Source organism: Sinocyclocheilus grahami, unplaced genomic scaffold (assembly GCF_001515645.1).
Source record: "Sinocyclocheilus grahami isolate Dianchi unplaced genomic scaffold, SAMN03320097.WGS_v1.1 scaffold10.1, whole genome shotgun sequence".
Lineage (NCBI taxonomy): Eukaryota > Metazoa > Chordata > Actinopteri > Cypriniformes > Cyprinidae > Sinocyclocheilus > Sinocyclocheilus grahami.
The window spans coordinates 1,565,594-1,586,635 of NW_015505189.1; the positions used below are offsets into that span (position 1 = coordinate 1,565,594).

At 37.0% G+C, this 21,042-nt stretch overlaps 1 protein-coding gene across 1 annotated transcript; it reads right to left on the minus strand.

Moving 5' to 3' along the window:
* Positions 1-4,888: 4,888 nt before the first annotated feature.
* On the minus strand, positions 4,889-17,979 carry LOC107593350 (coatomer subunit beta-like). The gene is made up of 19 exons (XM_016283037.1): positions 17,876-17,979; positions 16,166-16,312; positions 15,180-15,409; positions 14,907-15,076; positions 14,714-14,828; positions 14,522-14,614; positions 12,216-12,353; positions 12,013-12,132; positions 11,818-11,925; positions 11,093-11,239; positions 10,014-10,159; positions 9,735-9,831; positions 7,009-7,169; positions 6,811-6,931; positions 6,482-6,709; positions 6,118-6,297; positions 5,341-5,485; positions 5,137-5,256; positions 4,889-5,034 (listed from the first exon to the last, which is right to left on the minus strand). The coding sequence occupies exons 2-19, from the start codon at positions 16,254-16,256 to the stop codon at positions 4,889-4,891; spliced, it is 2,556 nt and encodes an 851-aa protein (XP_016138523.1). The 5' UTR covers positions 16,257-16,312; positions 17,876-17,979.
* Positions 17,980-21,042: the final 3,063 nt, after the last annotated feature.

Consider the following 21,042-nt stretch of genomic DNA (forward strand, 5'->3'; position numbering starts at 1 on the left):
TCTCAATTAGTTCTCAACCAGGGCACTGGGGCTTAGCACAATTCCAGTGGTCTGCAATATGGCTTAAAATGATTTAAAATAAGGCAAAATATGCTTTAAAGTCAAGCCAATCTTTTTGGATCTGACAGCATCCCAAATGTTATGGTGTTGCTACAGTGAAAAGTGCCTGGTCCTCACAATGAAGTTTAGTGGCAGTAAAGTTCTGATGTGTAAGTGCTGAACATGTGAGGGAGTTGTTCTTTATTATCAGGAATTCACACAAAACTGAGTGATGTAATGCAAAAACTTGAAACAGATGATGCCACCCCCTCCACATTCTATATACATTCTCTTGAGTACCTGTGGGGATTCTGTAGAGACGAGATGCGCAACACTCCCCATTAAAGACTGCGGGGCTGCATTAATCAAAAGCATCGTGAGATAAGTTGATTGTAGAGACCATTGGTGGCAATGGATCTGTAGTAGGTCTATTCTGTATATTATCCATTGTAATGTTGAAAATGAATGATCTCACCGTATGTTTACTCTTTTTTTACTGTATGGGTTATTTGTTTCTTGATCACTTTATTTGTCAAATATAATTTTAGATTGTGGGAAACTTATTCAAATGATTTTATCTGTCTATGGAAATCTGAAGTGGACAACCAACAACACAGCACCTGTTTATGTGATAACTATAACAATTAAGGCCCTTTTCCACCCACTTGAATGTGCAGGGTTTATAATGGAGCTGTTTATTTCCACAGCTGCAGAAGAGTGACCCGGACACTTACTGAGGCTCAGTCTATCTTAACACAATGACCCATCCTAATAAACCCCCAAAGTCCTCTACATGTCATGACTTGGTAGTATGACCTCTGGAGGTCTTCACAAAGAGGGCCTGTGAATCAACAGAGGAATGATTTTTACAACATGAGGAAGCATCAGCTGTGTAACGTCCCAAAAACATTCAAGCTGGCGGTCATTAAGCCTCTTATTAAGAAACCACAACTAGATCCTAGTGAATTGGCAAATTACAGACCCATCTCAAATCTTCCTTTTATGTCTAAAATTTTAGAAAAAGTTGTGTCTGCTCAATTGTGCTCTTTCCTGCAAAAAAAAAAAAAAGATCTCTATGAAGAATTTCAGTCAGGTTTCAGGCCACACCATAGCACAGAAACTGCACTTGTTAAAATTACAAATGACAAAATACTATACCACTGAACTCCAGAAATGCCATTGTTAAAGGATACTGTGGTTTGCATACTCTTTTTTTTCACACGGAATGGTTTGCATACTCTTTTTAGCAGTAGCTCATACACAAACCGTGGAAAGATATTATTTTGAGTAGCAGAATTAATCAATCCCCTTTGACTCTTTCTCTCGGCCCAGAGGAATTTGAGGAATTTCATTTAACTCGTAATCCAGAACTTCCAAGATTCACATGGTCCCACTGCAGTCGCTGGGAGGAAAGCAACAACAGGAGTTCTTTCCACCTCCCACAGTCCTGGAAACAGAAAAAATAACGAGTGTACATGTTGCATAAAACATCTAAAAATTATTACTTTTCCAGCTCCTCTCAAGACATGTCAGTCTTATCTACAGAATGAACCCTCTGAACACTCTTTATTCAGTGTACCAGAGATAATCAATTATACTGCTTTTATTAGGAGTCTAATAGCACATAACATATCTGGATGTTGTCTGTTCACCTCAGCAGCTTTTGCCAGCCTTACCTCTCTTATTTGAAACAAACTTGATCCAATATACAAAACTGTTCAAATGCTTGGGGTCAGTAAGATTTTTTAATGTTTTTTTCTCTCTCTTATGTTCACCAAGGCTGCATTTATTTAATAAAAAATACAGTAAAAACAGTAAGTATTGTGAAATATTATTACTATTTTAAAATACATTTTCTATAGTTTTCTATTTCTATAGTCACATGATTCTTCAGAAATCATTTTAATATGCCGTTTTGGTGCTCAAGAAGCATTTATTATTATTAATGATCAAGGCGGTTGTGCTGCTTCATATTTTTGTTGAAATCGTGATTTTTTTTCAGGATTCTTTGATAAATAGTTTAAAAGAGCAGCATTTCAGAAATCATCTGTCACATTACAAATGTCTGTCCCTTTTGATTTAATGCATTCTTGCTCAAAACTATATATATATATATATTAAAAAAAAACACTGACCCCAAACATTTAAACAGTAGTATACAGTACATTAAAGCAGTATCACACAACTAAGAGTGTGTTATGGCCATTTAGCAGTACGGCCCTCTCTTGCAAGTGTGATATTGCTTTTACAGTTTATAAAATATCATGCAAGATGAAAATCAGTACAAAATAACACAAGTAAATGAAAGGAACAAAAACCTCTTAATGCAAAAGTCTAAACTCTCACACCATGACTCACATTGCAGGAACAATTTCATTATTACTATACATGTATGATTAATTAGTCACCTACTGTGTTTGTAATATCAAAACAGAAACTGTAGCTATAGCTTTGTCATTTTGTGATTCACCACTCATTTAGTCACTAATGACAAATGAGGCAAAGCAATCACTGCCAGATTTTTTTTTTTTTTTTATGGAACAGAACACAAATTAACAGCAACAACTTAGTAACACAGCAGCATTTTCAAAGGGCAATAATATAAAAAATGTAAAACAATTATACCTACTTTTAAGATTTGTCAGAATACTGATCAGTTTCAATGCAATGCTCACACGAAAATGTGTGACTAATGATACAAAAAGTATTTTAACTGAATAGCAAGTAAAATGGAAGGCTTGAGACTATAGTCTATTCTGAATTAAACTTCTATGCAAACAGGGTTTGCAGTTTTGAAAGAACTTTAATCCTATTCTTAAAAATAACATTTAAAGTGTGAAAATCCCCCTAGCGCATAGGGGTTTCTCTTCTGTTTTGCAATCAAATATTAGTCTACCTTTTACTGATGTGATGAACATGTTCAAATGTGTGTCTCATGAGAACTAAAGGAGCTGACAAGTTACAATATAGATCAAAGTCTCTTTCTGAAATTGCATTATTCAGAACAAAGCTGTAATGAGCTCCGACTTTGTGTCATCGCCAGATGGAGAGTCTTGAGTGCTTCAATTATGAGTGTTGCTCAGGAGGATTAGAAGAACAGTAATTTGTTCAGTTGTTGCACAATATTTGAAGTGGGGTCTTCATGACATGTGAAAACCTTATGAAAAGGTTCAGTATGAGCCGATCTTCTCTATTATTAGTCTTTGCTTAGAACGTCATTACCATTTTTTTCATTACATCATTTTTTTACTGGCTTTTATTTCATTACATATATAACACTATTCAAGTTCAACTCATAAAACTCCATTAATGAAATTTTTATACAAGTAATGTTCCTCGTTATAAAAGCCTAATGGAATTAAATGCCGGACTTACAGTACATATAGTCACATCAGCACTTTTCACACCCATCTCCAACACTCTACATGAAACTGGAAGCTACTTAAATCTAATGTATCATTTACATCAAAAACTGCTTCCACGGCACTTTAACAGACAATGACTGGTGACCAGGTACAATGCATACACTACCTTATAAAAATCTGGGGTCAGTTTTTTTTTTTGTGTGAAAGTAATACTTTTACTCAGCAAGGATACATAAAATTGATCAAAAGTGATAATGAAGACATTTATAATGTCACAAAAATGTCTATTTCATATAAATGCTGTTCTTTTTACTTTCTATTCATCAGTCTTGAAAAAATACATAACAAGTACCCCCAAAATATTAAGCAGCACAACTATTTTTAACATTGATGTTCATAAGAAATGTTTCTTGAGCACCAAGTCAGCCAATTAGATTCTATGACACTGAAGACCGTAATAATGGCTGCTGAAAATTCAGCTTTGCCATCACAGAAATAAATTACATTTTAAAATATATAAAAATAAAAGTTATTTTAAATTTATAATACTTATTATACATACTATATTATTGCTTTTACCACACTTTAAACCGTAGTGTATATTCACTTAAAAATTAATGTGCCTCCTTACTGTATACTCCGGGCGAAGCCACAGTCTTGACGCCTTTGTCCTTAATATTATTATTATACACTACGTAGACATGAAAGTTATGACTGACCACAAGTCTTATGAGCCTAAGTTATCTAAGAGGCAGGAGACCATAACAAAATTCTCAAAATTCCAGAAGGTTTTTTCAAGAGAACACATCCTTTGTTGTGTCGACTGTGGATAGAGGGCAGGACTGTTCTTGACTACTTACAAGCAATCCAATTAATAAAAAAATGAGTCGCTGTAACACCATTCGTTAACAAGAGAATACAAAGGCTTGGTATATGGTGTGCAATGTTTATTGAAACAGATTACTGATTAACAGGGTCAATCCCTTTCAGAGCAGTTAAGAAGAATCATGTTGGTAGAAATGTCAAAGTGATCCCCTTTAGACATAGTTTGAGGGATTGAAGAGATTAGAGCACTGTACAGAGTGCACCACAGAGCACTGTATGTGTACGGTAGTCTGGAGTGACAAGCGATAGAGAAAAAAAAAAGACAAGACATAGGAATGACCATAGCGTTTTTTAGTTGAATCTCGCCCTTTGCCTCAATGTCCTCAGTTTCGGAAATTTACGAGAATGACTTCTTCTGAGAGAGGTTGATTTTGTCACCCAGACTCAAAGCCATACCCTATTTAAAAAAAAACAGAAGAATTATCAGTCATGCTAGTAACAAATTACATAATTCAAGAACTGACAGGTGTAAAAAGTTATGACTTTGTAACTGACCATTAAAATATACAAATGACTAGGCATTAAAGGCGGTTTTGTAGTTTGATTTTCTGTCACTCATAGAACATTAAAGGGGTCATATGATGCTTTTTTAAAGATCATTATTTTTCCCACTCAAATTCAGCCCACATCTGTCTGAACTCAGCATCTGTGCAAGAAGCCGGCTGGATGTAGTCCATTATATCAATGTGAATGTCGCTGAGGACTACGCAGTTCCTGTCACTGGCTGCTCCTGATACATCGTATACTGCAAAACATGCGTTTTTGTTTATTAAAGTGATTCCGGGTCCCTTCTCAACAACAAAAAACAGTACAGGTATAAATAAGGACAGCTACACAGTCCACAAACCTATGTTTCCAAATATGATGCCATTCTCTGTGGAGGCCACCTTCACATTGGCTTTAATGTTGGCAAAGTCGTGAGGAGCCAATGTAAGAGGAGATGGTTTCTCAACCAATTTAAGATCACCTGGAGATTGAAGAACATGTTCAGTAAAATGCACCAAAACATACAATAAAGTAATTTCTTAAGAATCCAAGGACCAACATGTACCAAGTGTTGCCAGCTCCAGGGTACAGTTCTGTAGGGTGTCGCTAGTCTGATTAACAACCAGGACATCCAGGACGATGTCATACTGATTGACATGGACATAAGCTTCTGCGTACACTGGATCTGAGAAACCAGTCAATTGGGTGACCTGGAAGAAAACATGAGATGGCTCAGTCTAGGACAATGGTTTTCAACCAGGGGGCCCCAAGATGACAAAACAAGCTAAAAAGAATAAGAATAAAAAATATATTTTTATTTTAATTCAACCCCCCCCACAACAGTTTTTTTTTTAAACAGGGTTCTCACGGCCTGGGAAAACCTGGATATATGAGGTAGACTGAGTTTAAAATTGTTATTTCTAGACCTGGAAAAGTCATATGCATTCACATGTTAAATGGAGTGTGATTGTTGAAGAACTGAAATGTCTGAAATTGAATTATTTAATTGTTGTGTATGACAAAGGTGATTCCCTTGGATTGAAAAAGAATGAGAACCACTGATAATGGTAATCTAACTGATAAACAAATGCTCCACTGAAGAAATAAAAAACATTAGCAGAGCTATGGAAATATTTTACTGTGAGATGCTAGAAATTGGCAGAACATTTTTGACTGTCTGATGTGACACTTCAGTGTTAAAATCTGATCAGTTGAGCCAACATGCCCTCTGGTGGTAAAAGATGACAAACTACAAACAACCTTTCCAATTATGTTTAAGCCTTGCAACTAGTAATCATCATAAAAGTATGTCTTGTACAGATTCAAACAGATCCATATAAACCTTATTAAGTTTGGAGGCCAGAGGGTCTGCGGCTTCTTTCCTCTGAGTATTGCCCATAGCAGCCAGCAGACTGAGCTGAAACTGATCCTCTTTGGATGTCATCTCATTCTTAGCGGTCAGCTGCATGAAGGAGATCGGATCATCCGCCTGAACCGTTACGTTGCGCTTCTCAGACTCTTTCTGAGAGAGAAAAAAAAAACACCACAATTAAATATAATGGTCAAATTTAATCTTTTAATCTATAAGAAATGGTCTGACAATATGTTTGACTATATCTTTACACAGATTTAACAATAATATAACTATATTAATAGATTTCTGAACTCAGTAACTACCAGGAAGCAATGAGGGGAAACATGCTTACCTTCTGAGACAGTTTCTCCTCCTCCAGTCTGACAGCGAGCATATGGGACAGAGATCTGCGGCATTCCTTGTTAAAGATGTCATTCATGAGGGGCGAGCACTCAGACAGGACCTTGAGGCACAGTGAGATCCGGTCCACGTCATCATCGGTGATGGGCTTCTTGGGTAGAGACGACTTGCCCAGATGGAGCACAGTGGCCATGATCAGCATAGCCTCCGCCACGAACGACTAAGAGCAGCAAAATAGCATTTATTCCACCACAATCAGACACATGAAGAATTATAGTTTAGTCACTGTTCATGAAATGAGCCGTTTTGAAATGAACTTACATTTTGCCTTTTTTTGTCCTCAGCAAGGGCAACATAGCGCAAGGCCACTTTGGTGAGGGTGGTGGCCAATGAGGCAGCAACGTAAAAGTCTCCATCCATCAGGAAACCCCTCAGAGGAGGTCTACAGAACAAAGGGATATTTTAGAGATGTAATACGGAGGAAATCTCCATAATGTATCAATAAGGGGAGAGAATTACCTGTCCTCCTCTTTTTTGGATGGTCTGGAGGTGCTCAGGGCACTCTGAGTGACGTAAGTGCCCATTTCTGTAACCAGCTTAGGAGCTGGAGCTGCAGTCACCTCCTCCTCAGGTTTCACTTCTCCAGCCTCCTTTTTCAACTCGTTTTCCACAATTGGGATCTGAATAAAAAGAAAGATCATAATTTAAAAAAGATATATGAGGGCACTAAGGCAGGGCTCTACAGTGCGACTGAAAACTACTGCGTGCGACTATGAAATAATATTTAGGAGCACCTGTGCGACTGACCCGATCAGCATATTTGTGTTTGCGCTGAGGGAGCTTCAAAGGTTCTAACGTACTTACGTGTTTCTGCAGCTTTGAGTAATGTATCACAGATGTATCCTCTCATTATAACAAACAAAGTGTTGACAGAGTGTAAATAAGAGATTCATTGCGCAGTGTAGGGAGCTTCGTCGATTATAATGGAGTTTTGTGAGATCGCAATAAACTAAGATGAGTGACAGCTTTTAATGATTATTAAGGGAGTTTGCAAATGTGATATTGATTTAATACAACAGTTCATTAAACAAGAAGTTAATATTAAGTGACTTGTATTGTCTGACAACAACACAATTGCCTTATTTTGCTCTATTTCATCAACGAAAATAGTTTTTTAAAAAAGTAACAGCTGAGCCGCTGCGCATCTACATTCAAACACAGCGGTGATTCGTTTATGAATTAACTGCGTTTTTAAACGAATCTAGTGAGTCAATGATTCAATTACCCATTCATAAAGACAGTCACGTACTTCGTTTCTGAATGATTCAGCTGTTCGAACAAATCAATTGAATTAATGATTCAGTGATAAAATCAGTGACTTGACGCCAACTGCTGGCAGTTTTAGTTTAATTTTTAAAGCATCTTTTCTGTTATTTAAATCATTTCTATATTCAAAATTTTATATTTAAAACATTAACCTCAACATGAATTTACTAATTTAATTGCACTCATGCGACCTCTGAGCCTCATTAAACGTCTGAAAATACACATACAAGCCACTTGTGTGTTCTTTTGTGCCATCGCTGTAGCACAAATTTATTTCTTAAATACTGATTTCATTTGATTGGTAACTTATTCTCATTCTACTTGTTTTTATTCTGTTGTTTTAATTAGAAATGTTAAAAAGCTTATAAATATATATTTTTGAATTTGACATAAAAGATGACATACTTTTAATAAAGTTAGAAAAATGCCATTACAAAGGTCAAAACAAAATTCCCTATAAATCACTTTAAGGAGTCAAATATCACCTCGTAATGGGAAGGTTCATTTTTTCATCAGAATTTTTGATGGCTGATTAGAAGGTGCTCCTAAATTTTTGACCGTGCTCCTAAATTTTTTTAATTAGGAGCACAAGCGCTTCTAAAAAGAAAAGTATCCGAAGATCCCTGTAAGGTATCACAATTTCTGTATAATTTAGAACACCTCAGTTGTATTACACTACTGTGAGTTTTTTTCAGTAAACCTGGATATTTTAATATATTATTATTATTATATCAATATAGTATTAGTAATAGAAATAATAGTATATTCAGGGCTCCCACGCTTTAACTTGTCTATGACTTTTAAAGCCATTTTTCTTGAGTTTTTAAAAATAATTTTACAGCGAGCACACTCAAAATAATAGTTCTTAGCCAAATAAAGTTTGTCTCAGTTTTATAATGACCAAGATCTTTTAAAGGGGTCATATGATGCGATTTCAAGTTTTCCTTTCTCTTTGGAGTGTTACAAGCTCTTGGTGCATAAAGAAGATCTGTAAAGTTGCAAAGACTAAAGTCTCAAATCCAAAGAGATATTCTTTATAAAAGTTAAGAGTCAACCACCCCTACCTAAAACGGCTCATTCTAACACACCCCCACATATCTACGTCACTATGTGGAAATATTAGCATAATGCCGGCCAAATTTCACGCAAAGAAAGAAGGCATGGTTTCAGGAACAGCAGTAGTCATGTCAGGGAGACGCTGTGTATTTCAGTGCAAAAGCAAAAGCACTTTATTTGGCCTTCTGGAAGTAGATGCAATTAGGAATCATTGGTTAAGATTTATTTACAACAGAACAGCACAACCCAGATGTTCGAATTTGTACAACGCATTTTATGGACGACAGTTTTTTGAACCTAGAAGAGTACAAAGCTGGCTGTGCACAAAGGCTATTTCTAAAAAAAATATGTTGTAAGTATGTAAGTATGTTTTGTTATTAGTTTAAGTATTTGCTATTGACTGTTCAAATGCCAAAGGAGGGGGCTTTGTTGAAAAAGACGTGTTTGAGAGAGGCGGGGCATAGAGGACCTACAATAATGTACAGTATTTGAAAAATAATGTTTTTTGAAGCATGTCAACATATTCTGTTACACCAAATACACAAAAGAATGATCTTTAAAATAGCATCATATGACCCCTTTAAGACATTATTAATTTTCAAGAATTTTCCAGGCCTGAAAATCACATTTGTGAAATTCCCAGATATTTCCAGGAACATGTATACTTCTGTCTTGATTTCATCACTTTTATTTTGCATTACAACACTTTTTAACCCTAAAGCCTTTGACTCAATTTCATTCAACTTAACATGTTTACTAATTACACTCAAGGAATGTTGGTGTTAATTTGGTGGTTGTTCCAGACAAGTGTTAATGATGAGCCCTGGATGTAACAAAGCAATATGAACTGATGCACTACAGACCTCTCCCAAAGATCTGCGGACTTCTGTCATGACACTCTGGATGTCCTCTTTAGTGCTGCAATATTCACCCAAAATCCAAAGAGCTCCTCTGAAAATCCTGCGACAGAAAACTTGTTTTAAAATCACTGCAATGCATCGCGATCCCTTTTATAACCCTAAACATGACAAAGTACTATTAAGCAGTCTAGAATAATAGACCAATTAATTTTTCATATACAGATGACTTATGTAACTGGTTTTATCAAACTTCTAAGGAAGCAGTTAAGCAGCATTTCTTACTTGACTGTCTTGATAGCGTGAAACACCTCTAGCATCTTCTCAATGATGAGAGGTCTAAGGTTGTCAAACCTCTGAATCGCCTCACGCACAAACTCCAGCACATCGGCTGCGGCCGCCTCGTTAGTGTCACTCAGGAACTCCATCAGCTGTGGCCACATACAAAACACAAATAGTTCATTTTAGAGTAAAGATGTGAACAGTGAGTTTATCAACCATCAGAAGATCTCAAAGGGCTAGATGTATTAACAATAAGGATTTCCCAGTCAGGTTTTTTTGTGCCCCCGATTCAATATGAATATCTGCCGATACCAAGTCCCATTCCAATACTTGTATATTCTTAGTGTTTGATGCACAATTCAAGTACATTATAGTTATTTAAATCAATCCAATGGATTCAGAGTTGTGCAGAGAGTAAAAGTAATGTGTTTGTATACATATATAAGATACACTCTCTCTATGTCTATATTTGCACATACTGTATAAAGACATAGGTAGAATATGGGACTATTGATGTAAACTTCCTGTAATTTACATAGACAATAAGCAGAATTATTGAAACAAAGGTAAAAAAGTGGAGATATGGTTAGAAAGTATGAAGCTTGCGGTGTCAATGCTAGTCTGTCAGTCAAATCCAAATTAAGACGCAACTCATCGCAATGCGTTATGGCAACAACAGATAAAGGTAAACGATAAATGAATGAGTGATCTTTACAAAAAAGTGCATCAAATACACTGAGCACGGAAGCTCAAACGTGTGTGACGTGCTAGAACAGTCCTCACAGTTCCAGGCAAATCTACTGGAAGGCAAACACTGACATCTACTGCATGTCACCGGGATGACAGCTGACATAAAATAAAGATCGGGCTTAGGAGAGCCGATACCGATCAGTTAAAAGAATGCTTGTTTGGCCCCAATCCCGAATCTTGAGATCAGCTCGGGACATCTCTAATTAACAATGAATGTTAAATGGTCCAATGATCTAGTGAAGTGTGTAACTTCAATTTTGCCAGTAATTAATATTTTGAAGTTACTGAAATGCATAAGAAGAGTGTTTAGAGTGTTCACTCAACAGACGTACCACAGGGATGACATTGGCTGCCATGTCAGGGAAGCGCACGCTACAGGAGTGGAGAGTGCGAACAAGCAGCTGCCTGTACTTGTCTGTGTCCTCATGCTCAGTCACATTGTTGGTTTTGATGACTTCTTTCTTTAGCACTATAACCAGCTGCAGGAAAAAAAAAGAGCAGTTCAGGCCCTCTGCTTGAATGGGAAAGTTAATTTAACATTAAATAGTAATGATTTACCACTGCATGAAAGACTTAATGAAAGTAAATGGGGATCCTGGATGTCAAGCTTTAATATCACACAAAAAAGCACTAATAAAGTAATAAAATATGGCACATAAAACAGTGATCACATTCGATTTTGAAAATGCGAAGTTTCTTCAGAGACTGAACGAGATATGGCATCATGCTCTGTGGTGCCTTTTTTTCAAACTTAAATATAACAAACAAAAGTTTCCGGAGTTTGCGTTTCCAGTCTTCCATATTTGCATGCGTACGAATGGAAGTCAACGGAACAAAAAGTGCAGTGTGACCACCCCTTAAGTCATATAGACCACTTTTATAGTGCTTTGAGGCAGTTTACAGTCCCTGTAAATTTTAATTACATGGAAAAGAAAATTTTTCAACAGTTTTCCTTTTGGGTTCCCCTCAAAAAACGCAAATCATACAGGTTTGGAACGACATGAATTGGTCATTTTGAGGTGAACAGTCCTTTTAAATGGCAGGTTTTGATACGCACCTCCTCCACATTGCGGGATGACACCAGGTCCAGGGCCAGCTGTAGGGTCTTCTTGCGGACCTCAAGATCAGGAGTGGTCAAAACCCTCAGAATATCCATCACAAGGTCCTAAAAACAAAACACAGCGCCAAGCTTACTGTTAGGTTTGATTTGTAGAACGAATGTCTCCAAATGAAGTGCTGAACTCAAGTGTACCTGCAGCACACGCTCATGTGTGGGGTGTTCCTTCAGCTCGATCAGTCTGTCCAGAACAATGAGCTTGACGTTGTTGTCACTCTCTTTAATGATCAGATCAATGTAGCACTGAGCAGCAGCCTGAAACACAAAGAACATGTAAACAAAGTAATTCCATTTATTTGAAAATTATATGGGAACAGTTGTGGTGTTAGATGCTGTACCTTGATGGCGGTGGGGGCACTGGACAGAGTAACTAGAGTTCCAGCTGCTTCATATTTTACAGCAGGACTGGACGACTGCAGCAGGTTGTAGATACAACGGATGAAACGAGCTCTCTCTGAGGGGTTGGCATGACAGACCTAAACAAATAGAATAGACACAGTGAGAATGTGTTCAAGACCATCTGCCAGTATGCAGTGTGCATAAAGCTGAAGAGCTTAGAATTTGATTGAACCAGAAGGATAACTGTGCTGTTGATGACAGCATTTCATTAAGAGAATAGTCAATCAAAAAAAGAAACTGATGATTTGACATTGGCTACTAGATGAACAATATAGCATAAAACTTGTGAACTTGTGGACCACTTTCATGGTCCTTATTTGTTTTTTGGAGCTTTTTGGAGCTTGACAGCCTATGCTCTCTATGAACGGTTATATTAAAAAGTGTAATGATTCTTTTAAAAAGCTCCACTGAATAAGAAATATTCAGTTTTATAATATATACATACAGTTTTAAAATGACACGAGGTGGAATAAATAATTATACGATTTTATTTTTTGTTAACTATTCCTAAAATACGGCTTAAAAGTACCTCAACGTCAAAAAGTATCGATATTCATAATGTATTTTTTTCCCCCATAAACACGTCTTTAAGAAGCCATTAGTTATTAAACAACTAAATTGTGAAATCACTGGACATTTAGGGTTGCAAAATCTCACCGCTATTGTAGAGAAGTTCTGAATTCACAACAGAATTAAGCACAAAATGTAAGGCTAAAGTTGTAAAAAAAAAAAGATATTTTGACTATTTAAAATCCTGTCAAAGCATAAATTAAATATAGTGCAGTAATTTTAATATTACTTCAATAAAAAAATATTGTTATACCAGTGAGACAATGATGACAAAACACCCGAAATAATTTTTTTAACCAATCCTTGAATAGGCTTGATTGTTTGAGAACAATGGAATAACGCTTGGCCCCTAATGCCCAGCACTGCATTCTTGCTACACTTGGTCTTAAAATGATTTATGTTCAAAATGTCAGTGTAAAGGCATGGGTATAACTTAATTTTCTGCATTGGTTTCTGCGTAAGCCCAAAACATTTACTGGGCATAAGCCTTGTCAACGGCATGTAAGCCTTTTCTCACCATTAGACACATAGAAATAAAAATACTCATTTGCAAATAGATAAGATTTGTTCCAAAAATATTAAGAATTGTGTCAGTTAGCTTTGTGTGACTGTAAGCTGTGGCAGTTAATGTGCAACCATTGTTGTGATAAATTTCAGAATGTTGGCTACTGTTATGTGTTGTTTGTACCCATATTTAGTGAGCGTTCTGTATTACCGTATTGGCCCGAATATAAGACGACCCTGATTATAAGACAACCCCCCTTTTTCCAGATGTACCTTTTGGAAAAAGGCTTTTTAAAAACCAAATCTTGTTTTTTCTCAGTAAAACACATTTTGTCTTCAATTATTTTCATATTGCATATTTTTCCTATTTGAATTTTTGCTTTGAAAGTATGGTAAAAACTGGTAAAATGTACCAACAATCACATAAAAAAAAATTATATATTGATAATTTTTGATATACCATTAAAAAAAAAAATAAAAAAAAACGGTTGCCCATCTGAATTAGGACATTTAGGCTATCCATCTAATAGTAGCCTACCAAAATCTTATTAAGAGTAGAAGTAAAATCTTACTGTAGTCTTCAAATCTGGGTACTGTCTTACGTTTTAAAATCACAAAGGGAGTTTGGTCCCATCAGGCTAACGTGACAGTCACGACTCGTGCAGCTGTAAGCTTTTCTTTCTCTTTTGTTTTTACTCGCGATCTTTACAACACGCATTACATTACGTATTTCATGGCACACTCGTTTTATGTGTATTTGGCGCCACCTATTGTTGTGGGTGTATTATTGACATGTCAAAGTCTAGACCAGCGGTGGCGAACTCCGGTCCTGGAGAGCCGCAGACCTGCAGAGTTCAGCTCTAACCCTAATTAAAACTCACCTGCCTGTAGCTTCCTAATAACCGTTCAGACCTTGATTAGCTTGTTCAGGTGTGTTTGATTAGGGTTGAAGCAAAACTCTGCAGGGCTGCGGCTCGCCAGGACCGACGTTCGCCACCCCTGGTCTAGACCCTGAATATAAGACGACCGCGTTTTTTTCAGATGTATTTCCAAGAAAAAAACATCGTCTTATATTCAGGTCAATATGGTATTTAATTGTTTTATACTAAAATTGCAATGCTGCTCTGAGGGTTAAACAAGAATGACTTTAAGATGTGTATAGACACCTCACCTTATAAATCAGTTCCACAATGACGAGCTGTAGAATGTCTCCAAATGTATGCACCTGATCAATACAGGTGCTAAGGTAGTCCAAAGCTCTATCCTGCAATAATGTATTAGAAGAACAGGTACATAGTTTCAAGAGATTCCCATTCTTGCACTTAAAAACATAATTTTTTTAAACTATAATAAGGCTGTGTACCTGATCTGCATGAATCAGCATCATAAAAGCATTTCTCTTGCAGCTTGCATCTTTCTCATTTACAAGAAAATCATGAATCAACTCAGGAGCGTCTGGGATCAGGTGCTCAAAGTTCCTAAAAAAAAAAAAAAAAGAAGAAAAATGTCTTTGATGTTTGTTTCTCGCTCCTCCACACAAATATCCATCAACACACCTGTAGATAGTGTAGATGGCCAGGACTGCATTGCGGCGTACATAGCTGTGACGATGCTCCAGACAGGCGCGGATTGCTGGCATGAGGGGCTCCAGCAGCTCAGATTCCTTCAGCTTGCACAGGAAGCGCAGGGTGGAGCCACGGATGAACTCGTTGGGATGCTGGAGATCCTATAGATGCATAACACAGAAGGCATATTTGAAAGAAAAAAATGCACGCAATATAACTCTTTAAAATAAGCAATACACATTATGTTCCATATTACATGCCTACCTTCCTGTAGGCATCACAGACCAAAATCATCTCCTGAAGAAGTTTGCCATCAGGAGTAGTTTTGGGAACAATCTCCCAAAAAACTAGCAATAGTTTTTTAATTGTGTGGTCCTGAAGAGGCAGCACAAACCGAATAATGGTCATTAACAGGCCTGGAAGTTTCTCTCCATTCAGGATCATGATGATGACCTTTTTCAAAGCCTCTGTCTTGGCTTTGATTTCACCCTTTTCTGTTTTGACAAAAATAAAAGAGGAAAATGGTTACACACATTTACTACCTTTCAATTGTTTGGGGTCAGTAAAATATATTTTTTAAGAAAGTAGTACTTTTATTCAGTAAGGACCCATTCAATTGATCAGAAGTGACAGCAAGTCGTGGCCTAATGGTTAGAGAGTCGGACTCGTAACCCAAAGGTTGTGGGTTCGAGTCTCGTACCGGCAGGGATTGTAGGTGGGGGCAGTGAATGTACAGCACTCTCTCCACCTTCAATACCACGACTGAGGTGCCCTTGAGCAAGGCACTGAACCCCCAACTGCTCCCCGGGCGCCGCAGCATAAATGGCTGCCCACTGCGCCGGGTGTGTGTTCACGGTGTGTGTGTTCACTGCTGTGTGTGTGCACTTTGGATGGGATAAATGCAGAGCACTAATTCCTAGTATGGGTCACCATACTTGGCCACATGTCACGTCATATCATATCATATCAAAGGCTTTTACATTGTTATAAAATATTTTTTATTTCAAATAAATGCTGTTCTTTCAAAATGTCATTAAAAAACAGTTTCCACAGTTTTTTTAACTGTGCTAAAAATGATAAACTTTTTTGAGCACCAAATCAGCATATTAGAATGATTTCTGAAGGATCATGTGACTCTGAAGCCTGGAGTAATGGCTGCTGACAATTCAGCTTCGCAATCAAATGAATAAATGACATTTCAATTTAATAAATGTAATTTCATTTAATAAATGACTACACATGAATATTACCTAAATCAGCTTTCAAGCTGACTTCTGATGGTGGTTCAGAGTCATTGGTGACATTGATGAGAGTGTAACACACATTCTCCGCAGCTGTCATGATGTCAGCTCTTTTTCTCTTCACTAGACTCAGTCAGAGAGTGCCTATGAGGTTTCCTGAAACACAGGTTACAACACATCACCAGGTCAAGAAAATATGATCATATTACCCCAATTTTACAGTCTCTGCACTGGCTACCTATTAAGTTCCGTATCAGTTACAAAATATTATTACTTGCCTATTAGGCCCTTAATGTGTTAGCTCCTGCGTACCTAACTAGTCTTCTACCACGCTACAATCCATCACGCTCCCTAAGGTCGCAAAACTCTGGACTTTTGGTAGTACCTAGGATAGCAAAGTCCACTAAAGGAGGTAGAGCTTTTTTGCATTTGGCTCCCAAACTCTGGAATAGCCTTCCTGATACCGTTCGGAGTTCAGACACACTCTCTCTGTTTAAATCTAGATTAAAGACACATCTCTTTGGCCAAGCATTCAAATAATGCATCTCATAATCTTGTACTGCAGTAATATCTGATCAAATGCACATTATTATTCTTTAGTTTGGGTTAAACAAATCATTTTTGCTTGGTTGGAAGAGCAGCTACGCTAATTATGTCTCTATTTGTTTCTCTGTTTTTTTGCCACAGGATGTAACTAGGATTGACACAAGCTTCAGTCTGGATCCAGAACACCTGAGAAGAGATGATGCAAGCCCTCAGAGGACCTCAGATGATGCCAACCCTGAAACAACATACAGAACTACCACATTTTGCTATAAGTTTGATTGCATCTTATAATAATTGCTGTTAATAGTGTTCATCGTCTGTTTGATTACGTCTTTAATTGATTTCTCCGTACATTTCTGCCATGTGTACATTAACTGACAGTCACCACTGATAAGCTACCACTAAATATTGTAGAAACTTAATTTGCTGTAAAGTTGCTTTGCAATGATTTGTATGGTGAAAAGCGCTGTACAAATAAACTTGACTTGAACTGAATTGAATCACTAAAAGTTCAAATGAATAGTCAATTATATGACATTGTGACAAATCTATTGGTGTGATGTATATTGTTTGGTAGTTTTATGTTCATTCATGCATCTGCATAAAGTGACCAGAGCACTGGCTCAAAGCGCTATATAAATGAACATTATTTAGTAGTAGTAATAGTAACTGTCAATTGTATGTCACAGCAAGTCATCCCATGCCAACTTAGTGTTGCCCTGCACCATGCAGAATAAAGTGTACATAATGTCAATGATATTACTCAAAGTGCTATTCATTTTTATATGTAAAGCTTGTTGCTATCAGCAAAAAATACATAGTGCACCTTTAAATGATGACCATTTCTGAGCACCTTGCATTTACGTGCCATTTCAAAGTACTATAGAGAACACTATGGTACTTCCACGATATATATGCAACTACATGAAGCAGAGACAAACTATAAATGCACTGCTGTTTAATAACACATCTTGATAACAACACAGTTAATACAATACAGCTAAATAACTGATTGCGCGATCAGTCGACATCACTGCTACAGTAGCAGCTAGCACGCTAACTTAACTGTCTGCGATAAAACCGAGCACAGACAACCAGTGCTTCCGTGCTCGAAGCAACTCAAAATAACAACTTTTATTAATGTGCTCTCTTGTAAAGCTGCTAATTTATTACCTTTTAAACAGGTCTTAGGCCTCTCTCTTCTTCCGTATGCGCATCCGTGTCTGGAGAGACTCTTCCATATGACGTGGAACCTGACTGACTTGGCCACATCAATACTACAGCGAGCCAGACGGTTCAAACCACGCGGAGCGTTACGCAAACGCGAAAGTTTGTTGCAGAGCGATACAGTATGTTCGTGTCTGGAGCTGTGTATGTGTTTGTGATTATGTTGAGCTTGTTTATGCTTAATTTTCCCTGTGTTAGTCGAGATGTATAAGGAAAAATTACAACCGAATGTCTGAAGCGAAAAGGTTAAACAACACACAAACTATTCGAAATTATTGATGTGAAACGGGGTTTTTAATAGTTAACTAAACCTAAAGCCATTACAAATAAATAAATAGAATTTTTTTTCCCAAATATAATAACATTGGACTATTAATTGTTATGTATTATATTTACATTTACAACATTTGAGAAAATGGATATAAATATTGAATGATAACATTTTAAAGGGATTTTAAATAGGCCCATTAAAGGAGAATTTATTGTATAGGCCCTGCTGTTGTTCTGATGCACATATAGGCCTACCTCTGTTGGGAAATGTTATAAATTTATTATATAATACAACTTATATAACATATGTTTAATCAAATTACACTGTAGGAAAATCTGTAGAAAAATGGAAAAGATTCTGCCAGGACACTTTCCATTCAGTTTACAGACTTTGCCTGTAACAAAACACAACACCGTATAACACGTAGTTCAAAATACAGGGAAAACACCTATGAAAATTCAATACAGACCTTCATATCTTCATATTAACACCGTACAGCTAACCCTATTTTTAAATCCTTTTTTTTTACTCATATGTACATATACATTTGTGTATGCATATAATGTCATAGCCTCCAGCTGGACAGTTCTATAAAAATTAGAAGATACATTATGATCCTCACATGAGAATGACTGATGGTTTTATTGCCTTGTCTACTCAACCACTTGTGCAGTTGGAATCATGGAAAAGCTCTTAAGATAGCTGTGGGGTTTGCAGCACAGAAGTAAAGTAAATGAGCTCAGTTTCAATGCATTATGGAACCAGCATTAGTCTCCATCATTTGAGATCATAATTGAACCATAATGCGAGAACCACAATTTCAAACCAATTTTCCAGCCAAGTGCATGAATTGTTCTTGCTCACCATATGGGATAAATAAATTACGTTTTCATAAACTTCTATATCTGGATCTTTTTACAAATGTGAGTCATTTTAAGACCATCAAACAAACCTATCTTTGTGTTCATGCTGTAAAGGAAAGACCACATCTTAGTTCAGAAAACAGCTTCTTTTTACCCGAAGCATTTGGCATCAGAGGGACTTCCCCTCTTTATAACCCTCTAATGTTCTTTTTTCAGAAAGGGAAAAGGTGTTGACTGAACAAAGACAAAAGGATCATGGGCCAATTTTATTTTTTTCTTTATATTTCTATACTTGTCTTATAATCTCAAGATTAGCTAGATCAAGCAAATAATAGCTTCAGTATTATCACCAAAAAAAGTCCTCAAGGTATAAACTTGAATTAAAATAATTCCCAAAAGGTGTATATATAGATATATGGTATGTATATATGTATATAAAAAACTCTAATAATACTATAACATGTTCTTAAAGGTAATATTTGGCTAACACTTCACAATAAGGTCCTTTTTGTTAAGTTGCTGCATTAGCTAACATAGTAATCCTTTAATGTAAGTTAATAAAAACAATTCTTCACATTAGTTCACAGTGTATCAGCTAATGCTAACGGATACAGCTGGTATTTGGTTGGTACACTCTTAAAAATAAAGGTGCTTCACGATGCCATAGAAGAACCTTGTTGTCTAAATGGTTCCATAAAGAACCTTTAACATCTGAAGAACCTTTCTGTTTCACAAAAGCTTCTTTGTGGTGAAAAAAGGTTCTTCAGATTATAAAAAGGTAAGAAAGAGATGGTTCTTTAAAGAACCTTTGACTGAATGGTTCTTTGTGGAACCAAAAATGGTTCTTCTATGGCATCGCTTGAAGAACCTTTTGAAGCACCTTTATTTTTAAGAGTGTATTTGATGATATCATTTTTGGTTGATTTTGCTTTTAGAACAGAAAGAATGAAAAGGTATAGGCTAGCTGAGAAACTCAAGCAAAATTAGCTTAATGTAATAATGATGAGATAGTATGCAGTGTTACAAGTAAAACACAGTAATATTAGGGGGTTCCTTGGTCAGCTTAGCCTCTGGATCCCAATCATTGGTAAGAAACTGTTGATAGCTCAGCCGTAACATAATGTCCGTGTTAGTGACCTCTTGTGGTGCTTATGCATTTAAACCATAAGGGCATGTTGTCTCGTTACAGCCGAAAACGTAAAAGATAGAATAATCAACACTATTTACCTGACTGATTAGTGACTTAGCTCAATCATATGCTACAATCGTGCGTATAAACAAATAATAAAGACAACGTATGTATACATACACACGACTCCAAAGTTTCTAAGGATACACTCACTCACACATATAGCCTACATATATGCTGTATTTTAAGTCTTGTTATGTATTTTCTACATATAGATATATTCAGCATTCTGTGGTATTGTTCAAATACCGCACTGAGGCAAGGAAAAATGAGTAGAAATGAAAGATACAGGCATAAATTGAAGGCGGCGCGGTTTGGCTGCGCTGCAGAGCGCGAGCGCGTCTGTCTCTCGCGCTCTGGTCATTGTTACAAATTGTCGCATCTAGACGGCGACATAGAGCTCGAGTCTGCGAAAAAACAACAACATTTCAGCCTCTTTTCCTCCTGGCCAAAATGCCTGAGCACGTTTGAGTGACCATGGAGCGCGTTTGCCGTCATGTAGTGAAACGTTGACACACGGAGGATTTATCTCGGAGGAATGAAAGTTTAAAGAGCACCGGAGGAGGACAACATGGCTGTGCGGGAGGAAGGAGAGGGTTTGCACAGTAAAAGCAGACAGCACGATGGTGTTGGTGGCAATGCAAACAGCGCGGAGAGCCTCAGGAACGGCTATGTGAAGAGCTGCGTCACTCCGTTAAAACAAGACCATCCGAGGGGCTTTTTGTTCAACGTCTGCAGGCTTTGCAATGAGGATATCCTCAAGTCCAAACTATTCCGCGGCTCGGCTCTC